This window comes from Pectinophora gossypiella, chromosome 3 (genome assembly GCF_024362695.1).
Source record: "Pectinophora gossypiella chromosome 3, ilPecGoss1.1, whole genome shotgun sequence".
Taxonomy (NCBI): Eukaryota; Metazoa; Arthropoda; class Insecta; order Lepidoptera; family Gelechiidae; genus Pectinophora; species Pectinophora gossypiella.
In genome coordinates, this window is record NC_065406.1 from 5594737 (window position 1) to 5619027 (window position 24291).

The 24291-nt window shown below is 37.2% G+C and overlaps 1 protein-coding gene across 3 annotated transcripts in view; it reads right to left on the reverse strand.

Moving 5' to 3' along the window:
• The window catches only part of LOC126379796 (ras GTPase-activating protein raskol), a 194016-nt gene that overhangs the window by 115338 nt on the left and 54387 nt on the right, over positions 1-24291 (reverse strand). For all 3 annotated transcript variants that reach the window (XM_050028716.1, XM_050028697.1, XM_050028687.1), the window contains one exon: positions 15120-15241. In XM_050028716.1, coding sequence (XP_049884673.1) covers positions 15120-15241 — 122 coding nt within the window. The remainder of the gene's footprint in view (positions 1-15119; positions 15242-24291) is intronic.

The following is a 24291-nucleotide window of genomic DNA, read 5'->3' on the forward strand; positions in this document are numbered from 1 at the left end:
TACAAAAATAAATCACTAAAATACAAATATGTGTCTACCTTAAAATAGAAGCTAAATACCTTTAAATGTATATTTATATACAAAAATCAGAATTGAAAACTAGGTAGGTACATGTTGTTATAATTTAACAAAAAATAAGAAACCCCATAATGTGATCTACTTAAACATTTTAGCTACAAAGAAACGATAACACGTTTCGTATCATTACAGAACAATGAACAAAAACTAGAAGTCCATTCATCGATAGAAGCTACTAACGCGATGCAACAAGTTCTGTAATCGCGTTAATTGTTCATCATTATGAGATGAATGACCGGCATTCAAGACGGTAATGATAAAATATTTACTTTTTTCATGTCACTACTTACGTTCTACTTATTAGGTACTGATTTATTAGTGTATTAATTACTGGTTTATTAGCGGGCCGAGAATTTATTAGTGCAATCGACTTTTTTTTGTTTTGTGTACCTACATAAACATGCAGTTACATTATAATTCATTCATTTATTCATTTAAATTTTTAGTAGATACTAAGCTTTGTTATAATTTAACATTTTTGATGAAAAAATGGTAAAACATCTTCGATTTTCCGTAATAGCAGTTTCACGAACACAAAGTTTTAAATACCAGTAGGAATATTATTATAGAAAGGAGTTACCAAACTATTTACAAGACAATATATGACATTTTTTATTGTAAGTAGGTAATAATAGTCTTTCCTCACTGAAGTCAAAACCGAAAGATCAAAATTCGTTCGACTAGAAAAAACATAGGATTTGGGTTTTCCTGGTTTTCCTAGACCTAACTCCAGTGATAAACTCTATTTGAACACATCGATATTTGGATAGTTAAATCAGAAACCAACTAACCATTCATTACACCCGGATATAATACAAAGAAATCTCTCTACATCCTTGATCAATATTGATTGTATAGTTTACTTATTCAAATGCTAAGACCTTCAAAAGCTTACTGATCAATCATTCAGACAATCAGGCATTCTACAACGTACTTAATGTGTTAGTGTAAAAAATACTCCACGAGTCGAGCGTGTGGGAACCTAGTGCAGTCATAAGCATCCGATCACGGCATACCCTTATTAGGAACCTCAGAGACTCTTCTCACCTAGGCACTCCAATAAACGGTAAAGTCCCAGTAAGGGCACACAATAGACGCCGATAACCAACTGTAACTAGTAATACAAAGATCTCTTGATACTGTTTCCCAGGGCTAAGGGTAGACATTGAAATATTGTGCGACAGAGAAACAGGTGCTTTTTACAATTGAAGATTTGAGTAGAAATAGAGAAACTGAACTCTATGCATAAAGTTCTCATAGGCCAATCTCCTATTACGTAATCGCTATTAGATCACATGGTCTATAAATTAAATCTTTTACAGTGTTATTTAGTAAACTAATACAAAACAATGTCTAAAGATAAACTAGATACTTAAATAATAATCCACAAAGTTCGCGAAGTCGACGGAAAGATGTAGAATCTGCGACAGTAGCCCCGCGGACTTCTTTCGTGACACAAACTCATATTTTAAACCTAGTATACCTTTTAGTCTTCGATTTGTAATAACAAACTACACCCATCGACGTTTAAAAATGAGGTAACTTCGGCTAAAACTGGTAAACATAAACGAGATAGCTAAAAGTACACATAAGCCCTAAATACTGTTACAAGGACCTGGTTCTTCAATCGCTCCTCTTTGTTTACCTCACAATACATCACATCTATTGTTCATAATGGCGCCTCGTCTAAAGCACTTCACAGTGCTACAATTAGCACACGTAATCTACCAGCTCGATCAATAGTTGAGATGCCTAGTTAAATATCAAGAATCTGCAACATGTTGTGGGGAATGCAAGCGAAGCACGTGAATGGTGGAGTAGTTGGAGCGTGACGAGCCAGCAGCCACCTGACACCGGAGCACATTCTAACGTCCTTGCGTCTCCTCTCGAATGTACCCAGTCACACAGTAGCGACATGAAGGTAATTACTAGAAATACGATGCCATATTTTGTTTGCATTATCCAATCATCATCTCCCTAACGTTATGCCGATTTCACAGGGTCCGCTTACATAATCTGAATATTTGACAGACCCGGTCTTTTTACAGAAGCGACTGCTTGTCTGCCCTTCCAACTCGCAAAGGGAAAACCAGCCCAATAATAGGTCACATACCTCCGAAAGCTCATTTCTCGGGTAAGTATGTGGGTTTCCTTACGATGTTTCCCTTCGCCGCTGAGCACGTGATAATAATTTATGATCCAAACATGAATTCGAAAAACGATACAATTGTTTGTATTCCTTGTATCCAATATGTACAGTAATTAATTTTGGTGCTATGTTTCTATCAAAATCAGATAATTCCATGCGATTTCGGCAATGTCACCATCGGCAATCGAACCCGGATGTTCAGATCGTAAGTCCAACACTCTAACCATCAGACCACGGAGGCTCCAGTTGATTGAGCCCCCTATGCCCAGCAGTGGGACGTATAATGGGCTATTTACGTTTATGTGTTTATATCACAACACGAAGCGGCAAAAATAACATCGTAAAAGCGCTCCCAGAAAATTTTCTTCTTCTTCTATTCCTTTTATCCCCTGTTGGGTGTAGGGCTAGAATAACAGACTTCCACTCCTCGCGATCTTTTGCAGTCTCTGTAGTTTGCACCTATGATATGCCGAGAGTTTTTAATTCCCGGTCAACCGAGCATCGCAAGGCTCTTCGGGCCAACCCTTTTGCGTTTTCCACGCGCACACCAGGACAGAGTTCGTCGGGACGAAAAAAAAATTCGATTCATCACCAAACATGACCATACTATCTCTTTATCAGAAATTAACATTACTAAGCAAAATTATTGTCACATTTTCTATGATAGCATTACGCAAGTCACAGCAATGTAACGTAACGCAGTTTCTCTATAAATCTATTTTTAAATTGGCTCTATAATGCAAAACCCGTCTTCCGTAAACTTTCGTAAGCTTAAAAGCTCCGGTGCACATGCATCAAACGTGCACTAAACAAGAACGTTATATAAATTGACGTCAAACGAATGTGACCTAATTACGTGCGCTTCCTTGACATGCGGGTTTACAGCTAAAGTCAGTTAGCTGTGTATCGCTGCCTTATAGTGAGTACTACATAAGCATAACAACAAACATAACATAATCTCAGAACTCCTAATTGGTGTAGTCAGAGATACATCCATCGCAAGATGAACTAAGTCCCTTTCTGTTAGATCAACGTGATAGACGGGGAGCCGTATCGCCGTCTATAACGATCGAACCAACTGTGTTAGTATTTTTATTTTCTTCAGCAAAACTTCCATTTTCTTTTCAATTAAATAATTTCAAATTGTCAAGGACTCCGTGGTCCAGTGGTTGAGCGTTCCGCTCACGATCCAGATGTGCCGAGTTCGAATCGCGGTGGGGACTAATCACTTTGTGATCCCTAGTTTGGTTAGGACATTGCAGGCTGATCACCTGATTGTCCAGAAGTAAGAAGATCCGTGTTTCGGAAGGCACGTTAAGCCGTTGGTCCCGATTACTACTTACTGATGTAAGTACGTAGTCGTTACTTGAGTCACGCCAGGGGCCTTTGGCGGCTCAATAATAACCCTGACACCAGGCTTGATGAGGTTGGTCATCCACCTCACAACCCACACGATAGAAGAAAATTTCAAATTGTAATCCTACCATCAGGGTTGATCATGCCAGTCATTGACATCACAACCTACACGAGAGAAGACTACACGAAAAATTGTGACGTTGCTCAGCTAATTTACATATTCTCCGAACAATGGAAGATTTAAAAACGAATGCCACTACACGGTCAGTCCTCAAATAAGTAATTGACCAGGATGCCATGTTAAGAACTTTTTGATCTTCTTCATTTGAAAAGCGTATGCATGCACCTGTAGTGGTATAATATAACATATGCTCATGACTATTTCCCAATTGGGGTAGTCAGTGGCACATCCGTCGCAAGATGAACTAAGTACCCACACCTCACCGAGCTTTCTGTTATAGGTGGCAACGATAGGTGGTACCAACGTGATAGGTGGTATGTATTTTATACCTATAAACACAAAACCTTTATAGAAAGGTCCATGGCCCTAAGTACGTTATTCCTGGCTTTGTAATAAGTGTGGTACTTAGTTATTGAGGTCAGTGGCTATTGGAGAAGCAATTTGTTTGTCGCCCCGCTTAATTGTCGCAAGTGAACTGACATCTGTAAATTCATTTAACGGATGCGCCTTATTAACACTCCTTGCCTCTGTTCTTTTGGATAAATCGTTATCTATCTAGCTAGAAGTTTACATACATACATAACATAAACAGCCTATATACGTCCCACTACTGGGCACAAGCGTCCCCTCAATCAACCGGAGGGGGTATTGAGCTAGAAGATTAATTACTTTCAACAAAATATATCATACATCATAAGCCTTTACATCCTGATCAGATGATTTGTACAGCCTTTCTGTGGCAACGTCTTGTATAGCTGAAAAGTCCAATACGAGAGCGGCAATAGCGGTCGCACGACTGGTAGTATAAACTGAGGGTGTCGTTGGATGGTGTGTAACTATATATATACATACGTACCTAATGCCCTTGATACCTAACGGGCTGGGCAGAGCCACAAGTAATAAATCATATGTCAATTGACAACCTGCATGCAAAGCTACGGTCGAAGCACTACATTTGTAATACTTCCCGGTGGGGACATATCACAAAAATCACTTTGTGATCCCTAGTTTGATTAGGACATTATACCTACATTGTAGGTTGATCACCTGATTACATACATACATAAACTCACGCCTATTTCCCACCGGGGTAAACAGAGACTATAGATTTTGCTTTTTGCCATTTGCTTCGATCCTGTTACACTTCTATTGCTTCGTCCACATTCATCAATCGCTTCATACACGCACGCCGGTTCAGAGTAGATCGTATTAAACCTTATCACCCGATTGTCCGAAAGTAAGACGATTCCACCAAGTCCATTCCATCTGAGGACATCCAGACGTACGGCGGGTTACCATCCTTACTTGGTTGACATACCACTAATCCGCACCAAACGCTTCGCTTCATCCTTCATAATGCGCACAGCCAGGGAATGGAATGGGCTGCCGGCGTCGGTGTTTCCTGACTCTTATAACTTGGGGTCCTTTAAATCACGGGTGAATAGGCATTTTCTGGGTAAGCTCGTTCCAACGTCGATCTCTTCTTCTTGTAGAAGAACGAAGTCAAGAGCACACCCATCTTAATTAAAAAAAAAAAAAAAAAGTAAGACGATCCGTGCTTCGGAAGGTACGTTAAGCCGTTGGTCCCGGTCACTACTTACTGATGTATGTACGTAGTCGTTACATGAGTCATGTCAGGGGATTTTGGCGGCTCAATAGTAACCCTGTCACCAGGGTTGATGAGGTTAGTAATCGACCTCACAACCCACACGATAGTAGAAGATGTATTATTATACTTATTAAGTACATACGTTTTGAACTGGTACTAGTATTTATGAGTGTATGGCATAACATAAGCTCACGACATTTCCCAAATGCGGTAGTCAGAAGCACATCCATCGCAAGATGTACTAAGTACCCACACCTCACTGAGCTTTCTTTTAGTCCAACGTGATATGTGGTGTACATCAACTGTGTTAATGAAAACTGAACTTGGGATAAATTAATAACTCATTGGTACAAGTCCGGTACCGATATTCGAACCGGCATTCCCCGTTTGAGAAGCAAGTCAATGTGCTACAGGACTACAGTGACTATTAGTACGTACATTATCGTATAAGTGTATGATATGTATGAAGTTGGTACTCCATACGAGAGGAAGAGGTTTATAACTATGTCAATGGTACTTGAAAGTTGTACTAACATAACAACCTGAACATATAGGTACGTTTCTCTTACCGAGCACACGGGTCATGTAACATAGTCCATTAAGTTTCCCCATTAATAAGGTGGACAAGCCAAGCAATTTCCCAGACAACAGTTGAATCATATCCATCTGAGGGCGTATCTGTGGCTCTGTCCATTAGGGCTTACAGACGTAAGTTTATGAATTTATGCGACAGGTGAAAAACTGTTATTAATATAAGTAGTAATATTCGTTCGCGCACATGTTCGTTCGCGTGAAACCTTACTATTAAAACTATAAAAGTTTGATACAAACTCCTTTTTACCCCCTTAGGGGTGGAATTTCGCAATGTCCTATCTTTGTGAATTGCAAAATTTAACACTTGTAGTTCCTGACTTTTCTTGAGAGTTAGTCAGAGCGACCTTTCGCTTTTATATACAGGGTGTTAGGGACATCGAAAACTTTGAGGGATGATTCTGAGTTGATATCAAGTGGATTTTTCCATCGCAAAAGTATGGAACTGAAAATAATTAAAAAAAAAACCCAAAAATATTCATGGATTTTCCAACAGGAAATTCCACTTGATATTAACTCAGAATCATCCCCCTCAGTATTCGTTACGATATCACTAACACCCTGTATATAGTTTTCTGTAGCATGTAGTTCCCATAATGACCAAATTATTGTTTTTACAAGGTTTACTATTAGTGTATGATAATTTAAAGAAGCATTAACGATATTTGCAGTTTGTTTGCGATGGGTTCGGATAATAATAGTGGTAATCCTTGACCGGTTAAGAGTAGACGCGTTTGTGTTAACATTTCATAATAATAAGTAGCCACTAACATAAATGACCGTTGGCATTAAGCGTTTTTTAATTCGCCATAAAATGAATATTCTTTAATGAGAATTGTACAGGTTCCCGCATAGTCGTCTGAATAAACTTTAAATTATATATACGTATATTGGTTATCAACCCCTGTCATTTCTAATATCATGAAAGTAGGATTAATGCCATAGAACTTAGGTCGCTGCGTAGCATCTGCGATGTTGAGAAACATCGCAAGAGAGATGTAGTGTAAAAGACGAAATAGTGACTGATGGGACGAGAGATTGAAGATGTCAATTTGGTTTGGACACGTAGGGCGGATGAAGGATAATAATGATTACAAAAACAGTATATAAAGCGAATGTTGGTGGTAGGGCCGGCCGCGGCGGAGGAAAACCTAAAAGGACATACATACACCAAATTGGAGATGTCCTTAGAAAAGGCTCAGTACGATATACTCTGAACCGGAGTGCGTGTATGAAACGATTGATGAATGTGGAGGAAGCTCGAACACATCATCATCATCATTTTGTTTTTTCTTGTACCTAACGGTTGTTTGGAGGAAATTGCTGCATGAGCAATAAAGCTGCTTGCTACGAATTTCTTATATTTTCATTATTATTATTTCATTATATTTATTATTTTTCGATTTTTCTGTACCTTGTGTTTTTTGTGCTCAATATAGTATACTTATCTTTTCACTATGAATCAACAGTGGCTGCAGGTTGTATATCATTACTTGTGGCTTTCTCAACCCACCCCATTGGGATTACAGGCGTGATTGTATGTTGGATTCCATCCATAAATCTTAAGTACACAGAAGATGACAATCTCTCACGTTACTGACAGATATCAATCACTGTTGGACATCTCTCTAGTCCCGTCCCGCTCAGAGAATGAGTAATCGTTTCAACGCAAATTAAGTTCAAGCCCATCAGTTTTACTTTTTTTATCCATACCGCGCCCAGATGTTCTGTTCTACCGTATTATTAATAGTAATATATTATTTATGGCTGCAGCTCATTTCAATCAGACGGCTAGGCGTACCGTGTTATTATTTCGGAGCGCTCTGTAAGTGCCCATAAAGATTTAATGTTTACCGAGTACTAGGTGAACACGGACAGGTTCGACTAAATGTATTGTTTTTTTGTACCCCTTGCGTTGGTGGGGTATACTATATACATACTTATGCTTACTTTTATTCTGAATCTTAGCTGCTCATCCATTCCGTTCTCTATTACCATTCGAGAAATGGAATGGTGGCTTTTATTCCTCTCGTAATTTTATTAATCGCCATTCATTCTGAATGGTTATTAATTTGCACACTCGATTGACAATAAATTAATTTTAATATTGTATATAACTATGTAATGTTGCACGCCCGATTGGGTAATATTGTACCTAAGAACTGTATTTTTTTCTTTTTTTTATAATATAGCTATGACATCTTTTTGTACTGTACAATTGCAATAAATCTATTTTGATTTTGATTTTTTTTTTAATGTAAGAATTAAGAGTATTAAAATACCATGAGGTTACAAGTAACAACTGTTGTAAAGGTATTCTCAGTTATCTTAACATAATATAGGTTTGTTGAGACCGTTCAAAATCAATAAAATCTAAAATATATCGGATATCCGTAAGACTTATTTAGACTTATCAGGGCAAATTTGTACCTGGGACCTGGATAGTATTGATCTTGTACCATTATTTAGTTAGTTCACTTTAACACGGTGCAAATATACAATTACATCAGTATTTGGATCGACGATGTGGTCTTTCACAGGACAAAAAAGCATTAATAATTAAAAAACCTTGTTACTCTATTTTAGGGCACCCTTGTTCATTCGCGACGGTCCGATGGTCACACGAGTTCGGATTTTGATAGCCATGACATCAGCAGCTGGTTTCATTTAAATTTGCCATAAGGCTTGCTATTCCCAGAACTTGCTACGCACAGTCATGTCTGAATATATAAGTCTCTGTACTGTGTAGGTACATATTTTGTTGCTTTATAAGTACTTCTGTTCGTTATACTAATAATAAGAAATCTGGTGATGCAAGTACATTATAGTAATACAAATAATAATAATTCAAATACAACTAACTAGGTGCTAATTATGAACATAATGTAAGATCTACATACATTCGACAAAAACAAAGAACGTACTTAAATAACTCGTGTAATTAGAACTAGAATGGTAATCATCAAACAACGAAAACACACGATCAAACAGAAGCGAGTGACCAGGCGTGTGATATATTTACAAAATGTCTAACATCGACAGAAAACGTGTAAATCAAGAATTGAAGATAGAAGAAGAACTAAAGACAGAGAACATCTATCACTAGAATAGATTACTTAGGTATTGGACAACACAATGACGACACACATCTTACCTTGTCCACATAGAATCCAGGGAAAGACTATCCGGTTGCGTGGAAAAATATAAAATAACATATTAATAAAATGAACTGTAGAAAATTTTAAAAGGGGATACACTTGCCAGAGAACTACGTCATTTCTTTTTACCTTTTATTGCTAATATATCGGATCGGACATACTTAATATAATATATTATCTCAGACACACTAAAAACTTTTGACAATAAATATGTGAAGTCGCTACTATTACTTCCTTGGTTAAATAACTATACAGTATTGAATAATATGGAAGATCTAACTCGAAGATCACGTCACACTTAAAAAACTTAGCCATATTTTCAAAGTATAAACACATAAAAGTACCCACTACATCAAACTTAGTTCCTCATTTACGTCAACTCTTACCTGTCTTCTATAAATTACAGGTATTATGGTAAAGCATAATCTAGGAAGCTCTATAAAGTTCTAATGGAACTTTTAATAGAATGGTTTGATAATCAACGCGTGAACTTGGTTACGTCACGAATCTCTTGGTTACAGGAGATACATCATGGAGAAACTAATATAGGTACCTACAACGTCACATAGTTACGTGTCAAGATGAATGATGGTTGAGGAGGTTGATCGACCTATTAACCAGGTAATTCCTGATCAGGTTCGTGAGAAGCGGAACCCTCGTCGTGAACGCTTCCGTCCTCATTGTTTGAAGACATCCCGTCGCTAACTACATGTCATTTCGGATGTAGGCTTAAGTAAGATGAATGCACTGGACAGCGTCCCGTTAAACTCGCCGTGTTTAAAAATTAGACCATCAGATGTAGCTGAGTGAGTGATAGGTGAGTTGAGATGATTGTATGAGAAGTAGACGAGTGACATGAGTAGTACAGAAGGAATAGAGTATAGAAGGGATGCATAGACAAATGATAGATTGAATTGTGAATGAGTGAGACAGTGATAGAAGGAGTGAAAAGGGAAGGAGAAGGGGAGAGATAGATGATGGCGGACGGTAGACGATAGTGGTGTAAAATTGTACTAAATTGTACTTTTTCACGCAAAATAGGCGCTCAGACGTCGAGTTGCAGAAATCGGCCCGCGAATACCAATTGTACTGGGAGAATAAATAAAAAAAAATGTTTGAACCGTACTTGCCTGTTTAATTGAGCAAACCCGAATCCCACATATAAGTGCCTTATGTAGATACGAGTCAAACTAACAAGCGAGACTAAAGCTAAATATAGAAACGAACTTATTGCCTTCGTTTTAGGCGTATAACGTTATAGTAAAGCTTTTGTACGATTCCCATTCCTAAAATTAAATAAAGAATCTTCTCTTGGATATCTTCTCCATATATACCGCCTACCCGTCGTTAGACTGTTTCACTCTATACTTAGCCTAGCTTAGCGTACATCTGAAACGTTTCTAAATCGAAGGTCATTAGCAAAGAAACCGCTTAAAGCAAGTCAATGACATTTACTATGCAGTTTTCTCAGATTACGTGACTTACATGATCACTTTCACTGCAGGAGATGCGAAAATTGTTTCAAGACAACTATATTCACTTTTAAACGAAGGAATAGTAACCAAATTATACTACAGGAAGGAATGGCGGTAAAATTTAAGTGTTTCATCACACCAAGAGGCTGCTCCTATACTGTTCATCACTATTTATCATTAGAATTTAGACATTTCTTTTATATTTATTTCTCCCTAGGATTGTCTAGATGAAATTACTGTTTATCAATAATGCCGCCGATTGTACCTCTTCAGGCCTTTTTATATTTATATTCATACGATAAAATAATGTGTTTTGAATTGAATTGAATAAGACACGAATACCAAAAGCGGCTGCAAGGAGGGACTTTCCAGGCTACGTTTACCAAAAACAATATAGATGGCGTTGTACAGCTTCGTGATAATTACCTTTTTACCATTACTCGGGTAGGTACATAACTGGGTCGTTCTTCTTTTTTATCGACAATGATCTGTACTTAGTTCTGATAAGTTATATGTTTTAGAATTTTATTTAATCTTTCCATTGTCAAAAAATATAGGTAATCTTATTATACTCAAAATACTAGCAAAATACTAATCGGTACCTTGATTAGTGATTAACTTAGCTTGATTGTTTTTCACAAAATTCTGTGACAGAGTGGTAAATAAAAATGCTGTCTCCGATGAAAAGGGCCACTCTGTCACAATTTTTTTTTGAATGCCCCTGTAAAGAAAAGTATGTTAACAAGATAAAGAGAAACTCTAAATAGTCCTCTATAGACACATTTTTATATGATGTTTTAAAATACTTATTGTCGTTATAATTTTAAAGGTGTTAAATCCGATATATCGAGAAAATGTATTTTTATTGTCGATAAAAAAGAAGAATGACCCAACTACGGTTTATGTACATTTGAGAAACGTAGCCTGAAAAGTCCCGCAGTATCAACTGACGAGTTCAGACTCAACTCAACCAAGAAGAGATCACGCGTATTGAGTTTATTATGTATATATATATATTGATATAAATAAAGCCAAGTACATTTATCTTGTTGGAAGCAAAAACCCCTTTAATTTTGATTTAAAGTTCCTTGATTCACGCGCCCACGCTCCGGGCGTCTACATCTCAGTCTGTTGTGGGCAGGATGCAACAAAAAGCTTTTCTTATTTAAAACAAACACTACCCACAATATTAGTTCATTGTACTCTGTGTTTCAACGTAATAAATGAACATTATATTGTATACTTCAAAATGAGTAGGTACGTAGCATGTAGCAAAATTTCAAAATATAGTAAGTTACCTAATAAGACACGACGAATTTAGTAAAAACACCATAGAAGGAAAGCTAGAAGGAAAGAGAGGAAGGGGAAGACCAAGAAGAGCTTAAATGGAACAGCTTAAACAAAAGGTTAACGTCGTGTCTTACAGGGAAGTCAAGGAATTGGCCTTTGATAGACTGGAATGGAAGATGCTACACCGATAAGAGCGTGGCTCTTAAATTGATGATGATGAGTAAGTTACATCCTTACTAGGCACTTAAACATAAACTGAACCATCCCTTTCATCTCTGTGACGTATAACATTCCATTCTAATAAAAACTAACCCATCAAGGTAGAACTGTACAGAGGGTTAAAAAGGCCACATCGTAGCAATTCATCTAAAAAAGCAATATTGCTATTTGACATTTGTTTGCATTGTGCACTTACTTTTATATGCGCCCATGTCAAATTGAATATTGCTTTTTTAGAAGAATTGCTTCTTCTTCTTATCGTGTCGATGGCAAACTAAATAGTATCGGCCCAAAACTTGGGATGTGGCCTTTTTAACCCCCAAGTTGTAACGGCAATAATGACAACGTGCTTGAATTACGTCTCATAGAAGCAAGCGCAACCGGGAGCTGTTTCTACTCTTGTGTTACATACAATGACGCAACCTTATCTGATTCCATTTGCCATAATTATCATAATGATCATAATCGCCCAAAATGCCGCTCGCACGCATGCACTCGTTCCGATCAACGTTCGACTTTCACTCGTCTAACGATTAGGGCTGTCAGACAACTTCTCAAAAGGATTAGAAAGAAGTTCGTGACAATGGCATCGGAGGCGTTAAGAAAAGCTGTGGTGAAACACAAGATTCAATCAGTCAGTTACCACTAACAGTATGATTCAATCAGACAGATACACGCACATCAGTGGTGTCTGATGGAAACAAAAAGGTTTATTGCTGAATATTCTTGTCGGTTGAATAAGATCAGCTGGATTATTCAGGAGTGGGTGGAAACGTGGGTGTTCACAGAACACCGACCGATTCCAGACGAGAGTTTCGTGTTAGGACGAGCTAAAATATTAGAATAGTAGCTCATATTGCATTTATGTTGAAGTAGTGACAACCTCAATCTTGCATACATAAATAATGTATCTGATGAAATATATAACGAGCAACGCGCAGCACCATGCATCGAACGCACATCGATTGAACGTAACTAGTTCAGAAATAGACAACTTTATACGGAAACTACCAATAATTGTTACCATTAAACCCTTGCATATTAAATATAAATCGTGACTTGCCTTTAAAATTCCAGTCGAAGGCAATTAAAATGCTTCCACGTCGAGGATAGAAAATAGATACTTGATTAAGATTAAAAAGGCGGAACAAACACATTGAAAATTCTTAATTTCTTTGATGATTGAAAACGTATGTTTTCGACTCTCATTGTGTAGAACAAAAGAGTATGCTAAGGGAGAGTCATCAAGTTCACAAAAAAATTGGAATGTGATGAATTAAAAAATAAATTAAGTGTAAATAAACGTTTCTGTTGTAAGATATTTACGGATTACGTGGGTCGCTCTAGACAAGTACATCTCGACCGTTATGCTCTATTGGCACCGAATTTAGTAATAACATCGTCCGGATTTCAGCGTTGATTACTGAGTAGATAATAAATAACCTGAAAGTATTTGCCGGTTGAAATGGATCCATAAAAACAGCCAATTAAAAGGCGTAAGGAAGAAATATTTCGCACTCTGATGCAATCGATTTTGTTCGTTAGCCTGATTTATCGTAACGGATACTAGTCGACACTTGCATTTTTTTCTTTAGTATTTCAAACCGGATCATGGAAATAAAATGCTACATAATAATTAAGTATTTACAATTTACTAGAAACGCTTTTTTAATTGCTAATAGGTGCGTATTTGATCAAAGTCTCTCACAGTCAGTAGAAAATAAATGTAGCGATCGTCTTCACGTTTTTATATCGCACTTTTTATCGTTTAATAAACAACTTTAAAAGGATTGAAATTGTTATATCCGTCCATTACCTTCGTTTAGTATTAAAACTTGATAATTTATACTTTAACTCTGTTAAGTAATGCCTTTATTATACTTTTTAGGAATGCTCTTGATAAGTTAATATAAATCGGTAGAATCTTGATCGAAGTATGCTCGTCATAGACTAATCCAATCAAAATACCAAAAAAGGAGAAAGTAAGTCAATTATTGTGTAACGGTTCAAAGGCTTTATTCCTTTTAAATATGGCTTGTTAATTGCTGTTAGGCTATGGTATACTAACATGAAGATAAATAATGGGCAATTCTACTACTAAATAACTCTGCTCAAACTGTTATAAATATTATCGTATCAATGGGAGATAGCTGGTACATATTGCACAGGTTTTACCTATTGTAAGTACCTGCATACATATTTGTTGATTTTGTTACTATCATAATTTTACCCATAGTTGTTAAGTAGATTGGTCCAATAAATACATTTTGCTTTACGTTTTACTTTAATGTGTTATCCTTACACACGTTGAAGTTATCGAATAATGTATATCTGTGATTTCAATCAGATTGAGGGATACAGATTATTTAACCAGATCAACTATGGATCTTGCAGGAAAAAGTTTGATACGCACAGAGCCCAGAAAACGATGGTTCTAACGGTCTGTGCTGCAGAATTTTGTTTGTTTGTTGAACCCAAATCCCTCGCCGCACTTATCCCACTTATATATGCAGCAAACATTAAAGTTATTGAACTAAAGCCCTATTCAAGTAAAAGTTTCTATCACTATAAAAATAGCTACGATTTTGATTAGTTGAAAATAACAACGTCAGTCAATTTACTAAAATTGTAACCAATCACTGAACAGGATTCAACAGTCAAGATAGAAACTCAGTGAGATGAACATCCCCAGTACAACTATGGGTCAAGTTTGAGGAATACTTGACAATATTGACCCAGTACAACTACATGGGGGCACACCCCGGACACATCATACAAACAACCTCGTTTTACACAGACACTTCACATTGACATCATCGTACACGCGCGTCTGTGTGTGTGTGACGTGACACCATACGATTCAAGTCTAAACTATGTTCAAGGGGGGGTGAGGTAAACCTAGCTCAGACGCTGGCGGAGAGCGGAGAGTTGCCGTTCTATAGGTAGTATTTTTTAGATGAATAGCTGTGGTGTGGCCTTTTTAACCCCCAGATCAATGTGGTGAGATACTTACAGCTAGTTCCTCGCTAGTGTAAGCGGTGAGCGTGCGCCGGTCCTGCTGCAGGACGCAGTAGAACGGCTCCCAGGCAGGAGGCACGCCCAGGGTCGCGCCGCTCACTGCGCTCGGCGCTCCATCTGGACAATAAAACATACCTACATCAGAATAAGATTCATCATAATCTATGACGGCCTCTGTGGTCCAGTGATTGAGCGTCCCAAATTCGAGTCGCGGTGGGGAGATATCACAATAGGTACCATGAAATAAAAAGTATTTCATGTTCCGTTTTCCGTTAAAAGTTTGAGAACCCCCGGTTCTCAAAATTATTTTTACTGGCAACATGGAATCTACAGTACTTACTGCAACTGTCTCTACATACTTAAGCCCGTTATTCTTAACGGGGTAGACAGAGAACAAGTGGTCAGAAAACAAGCTTTTAGTGCCTATTTGTCTAAGATAAACAAAATGCGCAATGATCAAATGTTTCGTCTTGTTCTCAATTTGTACATTTTATTACTTGAGACTATAACAGTTCAATTTGTCAAAAAAGTTAATGTGACATGGTACCAAAGTGTATATACATATTAATGCTCGTGCGTGACCGTACCTACAACCATTACGGAATGTCTCAATTAGACAAGTGCACTCACTTATCGTTACGCAATAAATACCATTACTTATATTTAATTTAACATTACATTATTAGTACGTTGACTTATTTTAACCTCATTACGAAACATTTATCAATTTTCGATCTTACGTTTATTACACTGTATGTACTCGTTTACTTGGTACAAAGTGAAAGGCCCAATAATGTCCTACAATATAAAATATACTAGACAACGTGACCAATTGAAGGTTTTTGATAAAATATGTCTTACACATTACTACGACGATAATTCGCGAAGGACAACTATTTTACTATCGGCTTGTGAGCTAGCCACTTTTACAAAACATAAATTGTTTATGAAAATACCAAGGTCACGAATAAGTATACACAAATATGGTCAAAGGTGGACCTTATTTGGTAACTGTTAAGAGAAAGTCGGATTGATTCTTGAGGGGCTTTACAAAGAACTTTAAAATTATCAATTGATCACACAAACACCATCAAACATAATGTTCATCGAAGCAGTTGGGTAGTGTACTATCCATCGTGTTCGATGCATCGGGCGGGCGTAAGTATAGCGAAATTGTGGCCCCTCCCACCGAGCTACTCGTATTCCACTGTTCGATCGAGCCCAATCCCGGCGCATCAGGCCGGATAGGTTGGGTAGTGTAATAAACCCTTAAGAATCCGTACTAACTGTGTGTTATACATTGTTTTAAGTTTACGCGGTTATTATCATAATTAAAATACATAATAACGGGTTCCCCAGGATGTCATCCCGTGATCACCCGTGATCATGGCACTTGCAACAGTGTCGAAATATCGGGAGTCTCATATATATAACTGTGTGTTTCTTTCTGATATTTCAGACTTAATTGATAAACTACATGATTGATATTATAATCAATTAAACAAGCGTTATCATCAGATTATTAGAAACAAAATGACTATAGAAAATGTTAGATCTATTATAAAACTAAAATTATTTATGATATGATAAATATTCGACAATTCTCTTAAAAATTCTCACTAAAAATAGCCAAGGCAGTGTTACGTATGCTTTGATAATATTTAATTTATTTTATTTGAAAGTTGATGGACGTCATTAGGTGTTCCTTATAAATTTTTACTATTTCCTTGAGAAATAATTGTGATACCTGTTGGCGCTAGCTAAACTACTTAGACGAAACATAAGTACAGCGATAGGTAATATAGGTACAGCATAGTAGATAGGTTGGTCCCTGATCCGCCGGAAGTCCGTGTTGCTTTTTTATACGCAAGTAAATGAAGAGTAGAAAGAAAAAGGTCATTGCCCGAATTGTTACGTAATCACTTATCCACAATATGTAATTAAGAGAGATGACCCGAATGTGCTGAAAATATCTAAATGTGAAACGCTAATGTACTTCACTATCTAGTCCACTATTTACGTCAATTCTCAGCACCCATTTTTCGCACCTCAAAAGCACAAAAGAGATAAACAAAAAACGAGCAAGTTTCTTCAAACAATGACAGTTACATAAATCCAAATAGGCGTATAAAGGTTGTAATTGAAGCACATTCAGCTAATAAAAGTCGGTGCACTCGCCACGGACTGTGGATTAATGCGTTCCATTTAATCTATTAAACAGCAACTGACTCATACAGCCAGAAACAATAAACGTCGACTTCTAAAGGGATTTAAAGTGAAACTCTGAGAACTGCCTCTAATGTAGAACACGTTCGATATGATAATATAACCATTCTAATAATATATAGTACCTACGGAGAATACAAACAACTACTCGACCAAAAAAGTGTCATCTCAACGAAAAAACATCAATGAGAGTTTGATATGTACTATTTCATTTAAAGTGAAATTTAGATCGTAAGAGTTCATAGGAACAATTGACTTGGCTCTACAAAAAAACTGTGACATTATGTATTTACATTATAGTACATTCAATTATTCGTTGACTATTCTACGTACTCAGACATAGTTAAATGGTAGATAAACCGCGCATTTGCATCATGACTGTTACAAACATTTCCACGTTCACATATTTTCCCAGCCGTACCATTCCTCGATAAATAAGTCATCAAGTGAACAACATTATATTGCAAAGTAAACACGTTCGGAGTTCGTGAGTTCGTTCTTCGCTCGGAGCAATAAGTTCATCCGATATTAAGTACGATTTTCTAAATGACCATCAAGTGCTTCCCTATAGCAAAATATCGCAATGACTGTAGGAAGCTTCTGTGATGATAATAAAGTTACTAATTTCTCTGGAACTATAGAACTTATTCATCAATTATCTACATTAACTAATGACGAATACCCATCACAGTGTCATGTTTTGTTATAATAAAAAACATGAATACATGAATATAATTAAAATGGGTTAAGTAATTTAGAAGCTACAATCCATTGTAGGTATGTTCCAACATACCCGCGTCTGGGGGCACAGCAGTGCCCGAGACGATCAAAGCGAAGCGCAAGGGCAGGGCACTACCTAAATTTTCTGGAAATATAATATACAGAAACTGATAAAACTATAACCCTTCCTTTCGGCGTCCCCGTAATCAGACAAAAATAGAAAACATTTTATTCAAAAACAGTTTTAGCAGGTGACGGTCGAATAATGAAAGTTTCGTAACAATTATATAGTAAACACCCACGTGTGTTCTGTATAATTTTTCTGATAAATCTTGTTGTATATTCCTCTAGTATACCATAGACAGGCTTTATTGAAGGTAGGCGAGCTCACATTATTGCATAGAAAGCACTCACGCCCACAACCCATTCATGTAAAAATCGGTTACAAAATATACATGTTGAATACATTAACTATGATACTGAGACTGCTGCTGGGTAAATATTTGCTTTAATAAATTATTTCGTTAGTACCTATCTAATTTAAATATACAAAACCTTTTTTACTTTTAAACAAGTTTTACTTTTATAATCTTTTTGCTTTGGACATAAGGACGCCTTCTTATACAATATACCCCAAGAAAACTATTTGAACCTCAAGACTTTCTTAGCATTTCAATATCCTTTCAGATGCACGATTTTCTAAGTTCCCTCGGACCGGAATGTGAGCATTAGTGTGTAATATCAGATATTAAATCCTTGTGTTTAGCTGTATTCGCTCCCAGCTATATCGGCGTAGGGCTGCTATTTGTAAATATAAATACAATAGAAGAACTATAAAACACCGATTGTTTGAGCTAGCAACACACATTAACTTTCAAATATTAAATTAATGTAGTTTTGCTTATTGCCGGTAAAAATATAGATGAAAAAAAAAGAACTTAATTACATAAGACATTATTTATCAGATTTTACAACAAGATATAAAACTGAAAACGTTATATTTCGGTGAAAAATATTTGCTAACTTTTCCAAATAGTACCTTAAAGTTTAAAAACTTGGTCAATATTGCGTTTTATATCCAGACTACCTCTGGGTGGCGGGGTTAATCCGGAAAACTCTGCAGCCAGGTCAGCCCTGAGCTGCTGTGAGGTATGCGATATGGTATGGTGTGCGTGACTCAGCTGCAAAGCTGCTAACGCTGCGGGCGCTTTATATATCACGATGGAATCCACAACTGTTTATATGAAATTAAATTAACCATATATTTTGTTGTGAATTTAGACCTGTAACTGTTCGCGTAATAATTTATGGTCTTCTTTATTTAAGTACCTATTATTACATATTCTGATATTGAATGAAAGGACATGTTGTGCGAATCCACTTACAGCGCGATAAAGGCAGTTGGATGATGGACGCAATTGTCAACAAACAAGCAAAAATATTCGAAAATAAAATAAAACTCATTAAACAATTATCCAAACGAGGTTACAACATTTTCTTCTACACGACCGACCACCTAGGCCGCATTTCATACATAATTTTTCAAAACATTTCCACTTATATCCTCCAGCCATCTTGAAGCGGAACTACGGGAAAAGCTGGTCGTTTAAATAAATTACCGGCATTAAGCGTTATTTCACATACGCACACCGTTTAGCGCGGACCACCCAAAGCAATAAATATTTCCATCTAACACTTAGAGCGTAGCAACATGCAGATGCTTATCTGCAATGAGTCTTAGATAACGAGCCTGTGGTAAATCCAGTGGCGTCTAGTTAGCTATCGCTGCAGGCAAAGATTTCAGCTCGTTCCCTTTACGGCGGAAAAGCGTGAACCGATGAACTTTTCTCGTTGAAACATCGACAAAGGATACACAAGGCGCGGGAGTAGTTGCTAAGTATTACTCCGGGTAGACGCACAAACTTATACTCGTATGCACAAGTTATCATGTAAGCGCTGAGAAGGCACTAACTCCAAAACAAAATACTGCATATTACTGGAGCTAGAAATACCTAGTACAATACGGATTGTGCGTGAATCCGGTGCTTAAAACCGACGGTAAGTATATTCATTTAAAACTTAGTATTATCGGTACTTCTTTGTGAGGCTGTCCTTTGTTTGGTAAGGAGTTTTCAGGCTTGAATCACCTGATTGTCCGAAAAAGTAAGATGATTCCGTGCTTCGGAGGGCACGTTAAGCCGTTGGTCCCGGCTATTAGCCGTAAAAACACCTCCACCAACCCGCATTGGAGCAGCGTGGTGGAGTATGCTCCATACCCCCTCCGGTTGATTGAGGGGAGGCCTGTGCCCAGCAGTGGGACGTATATAGGCAGTTTATGTTATGTATGTTATTATCGGTACCAAATCGCTACCCGCTAGCATCTGAACAGATGCTATAATGTGGCTGCGCATCTAAAAGAACTGTTTACAACTCGTCATGCGAGGTTCGGTTGGGACCCGTTCGGTAACTTGCCTTTAATAACATTATACAACGTTCAATGGACGGATGTTGTTTCCTAGTTTCTTATTGCAATAGGATTTCCTACGACAGTTGTGTTTGAAATCCTTTTCGTCCTACGGATCCGACTGTTTCGGCTGGCGATCGCTAATTGGGTAGTTTCCTAGGTCAAAGATTAATTATGAAATTCTAAATATAAATGTAAAGATGACAAAAACGTTTCCTTTTTCAAACGTTTTCTATTTAACTTATTTATTCATTTTAATAAAGAAAAATTTAATAATCAGTGCGACATTTTATAACGTTTTTCTATGACGTCCCAGTTTGCTTTTTCATAGAAATTCCATAGTAATTTCTTGTTTTGACTAGTTGGAAATTACTCCATTCTCTTACCGCTTCAGAAATTAAAAAAAACGAAGGGCATAACATAACACACGTTGTTTCCTAGAACAATGTAGTTCAAAAATATGAAACAAAATTCGCAATTTTACTAATAGTTGAATCCAACGTGATGGATGACCAGACTGTTGTCGAAAAAATGTATTTTCAGAACATTAAACGTATAATGTGTAATCGTAACCGTGCTTCGGAAGGCACGTTAAGCCGTTGGTCCCGGCTGCATTAGCAGTCGTTAATAACCACCAATTCGCACTGGCCCCGCGTGATGGTTTAAGGCCCGATCTCCCTATCCATCCATAAGGAAGGCCCGTGCCCCAGCAGTGGGGACGTTAATGGGCTGGTGATGATGTGTAATCGTAAAATACTTAACATTGATTAACGTTTATTCAAATAAATAAACAATACTTTTAAGGCTAAATGATATACTAATGAATTAAGAAAACTACTCAAAACAAACCGTAAAGTAGATTTATCGAACAAAATAACTAATTAACATTCTTATTTTTCTTTGAACGTTGATTTTGGGAGCTTTTAGTTTAATGAAAATAGCATCGAACACGGCCGAGTGGGTGGCGGCGGCGGCGCATGCACGCGAGATGCGTGTTCGTTGCGCCCGCGTCGATCGTAACAATGGGCTCGTATCAGGGTCGAAACGTGCCCAATATCCTCTATGCATTCAGATTTTTTATAAGTTGTAAAAGAATAATGAAAAATGTAAATTGTAGGTAATTTTTTTTTCGGTTTTTCGTTGAATTAGGAAGGAGATCACCTAAAGAAACAAATTTCAATTTATAAGGTAACTCGAGCGTTTCCCTATTATTTGTAGCGTTGGTATAGTTAAGACCAATAACGTTGGCTCTTAGGTTTGAAATGGAAAGTGCACTCCTGTAATGAATTACAGTTCTACTTCAGCATTTCAGACGAAATGTCTTCGTAATACAGCAACGTTAACACGAACAACATTAAGATTTGCACCATAATGACACAACATAGCCATGTATTAGGGGGGAGCATTTTGCCACCAAATCTTTTAGACCACCACCACCATAATCCTTATCATAATCATAGAATAAAAAATAATAGTAGGTACGTCATAATCGTCATGTCTCGCACGTCCTGTCTGGCGACGACTGCACTTTCATTACACTCCGTGTGCCCATTGGGATGGCGTGCTGTCTTGTATAAATAAACCCTATAAACGGACATGGAATGGCCTACGTCCAGTAAGGAGGACGTATGTAGAATTTAGATACATGACTTAGGGGTTTAGCGAGGACTAAAGTGAGTAGGACGGGTACACAAACGAACGTCGCGATGCGCGTACGTTGCAACACTGTTTATTTATAAACTAACGGCGGGTTCGGCGGCTACATCAAAAAATGTCTAGTCAATTCATCAACTCTCTTCTAAACACTTATTAAGCGCTTTTAAAGCACTCATACATTCTTAAGGCTTAAAATAGAGATGCATTTATATTACAAGATTAGCTTTTAAGAAATGATAGTAATAAAGTGGATATACGACTAACATATTAGTTGTAAAGTAGAAATTGTTGTAAAAGTTATTGTTGTTGTTTTCAAGTTGTGTGCAGAGCGGATTTTAGGCTTTATATCAGCAAAATTGTATAATAAACTAAACATTCCAGTTGTATTACTATCAAGATAGACTAGTATACGTTTAAGCAAATAAAATCCTGAATAATGCCACTTGAAAAGCTTCATGCTAAACGCTTATCTTTGTGAATATTTTTAGAGTTAATAATACAGTTTTTGTCCATTGTTACCGAGTCCGAACCTACTTATCTCGAAACAGTAATCATGAGATAAAAGAAACTATTTTAAATACGAACAAGTCGCCGCAGTTATCCTTGACTGTTATTGTTTTATTTAACACAATCACAATTATTTCCAACGCAACGTTACGCGCCCTTTAATGTCACGGTAGCAAAATGAAAAGTTATTTCCTCGTCATTGATTGCAAATGTCATTGGTAATAAATGTAAGTAATTACATAAATGTCAAAGTTTTATTACCGTTATTATTGTAACACTGTAATCTCATTAACAATAAGGCCGCCCAAATTGTACTGTATTCATGTGTTATGTCTGATTGTTGAAATTCTAGTTCTGTGCAATAAAGTATATTTGATTTGATTTGATTTGATTTGATTAACGTATTCAACACGGTTGCGAAACGTCAAAAGGCGTCTTTATCAGAGCTGACAAATCATGTTAGAATGTTGCACATCCGATCAATCAATCATTATGAAGAGCGATTAAATTGCCACACCATGTTTTAGAGCCATCAATGCATTAGATTCGCCCAACACTGATTGTGATTTGCATATTTCGATATAGATAATGTATGGTGACTTTTTAAAATAAGTATTTCACTTCTAGGGTATCTCGCTAATATTCAACGGAAAACAGGATAGGTACGAGTACGTTGGATTAGCTTTATAGGTAATTAAAGCCGTCAACTCTAATACGTACTTTACGAGTATCTTCTCGTTGAAACTTTTACCTAAGTCAAAGCCTAAGTGATATTTTAAATACCGTCGCGCGATTAGTCTCGCGAAGTTTATGCTCGTTATCATCATCACCAGCCCAATAATGTCCCCACTGCTGGGGCACGGGCCTTTCCTATGGATGGATAGGGAGATCGGGAGTAACGACTGCTAATGCAGCCGCAGCAGTTTATGTTATGTTTATGTTAATGCAGCCGGGACCAACGGCGAACGTGCCTTCCGAAGCACGGAGGAGCTCGAGATGAAAACTTTTTTTTGTGGTCACCCATCCTATGACCCCCATTCGAGTCACCCATCCGAGCTCCTCAAAAGAGCCGACCGACCTCACCGAGCTGCTCGTTATAAACAATAGTATTATATATATTGTATCGCATCGATAGGTTCTACTCAGAGCTTCATAGTCTTTTTTATCTGGAGTGTTAAATACTGTAGCCAATCTTTTAGTAGTAGAGTGTTGATGTAAATTATTAGGTACTGTGGAAAGAAAACTTTTTCAAAGAAGGCTTTATAAGAGTAACATGAAGTCAAAAGCCGATCTATTATGACTTTTTCATTAATTATCACATTATGTTAAACACCTTTTAATTCGTGGAAAAAAAATATCACGGACCCCGGCGTAATTGTAAAGGTCACTTGCCGGCTTTAAGGGCATCGCCCCACTACATGCTTACATGAACCCACCACGCAGTCCTAGCCTCTAATTATATCATTCCATGCTGCAACCGAGTGCGTTGGCATTGAGCTACACTTACAAACGTGAGAATCCTGTATTATGCAATTTTCCATAAACGCATTGATTATGTTTTTATCCGCTATCGATCAGCATACATTACCTACAG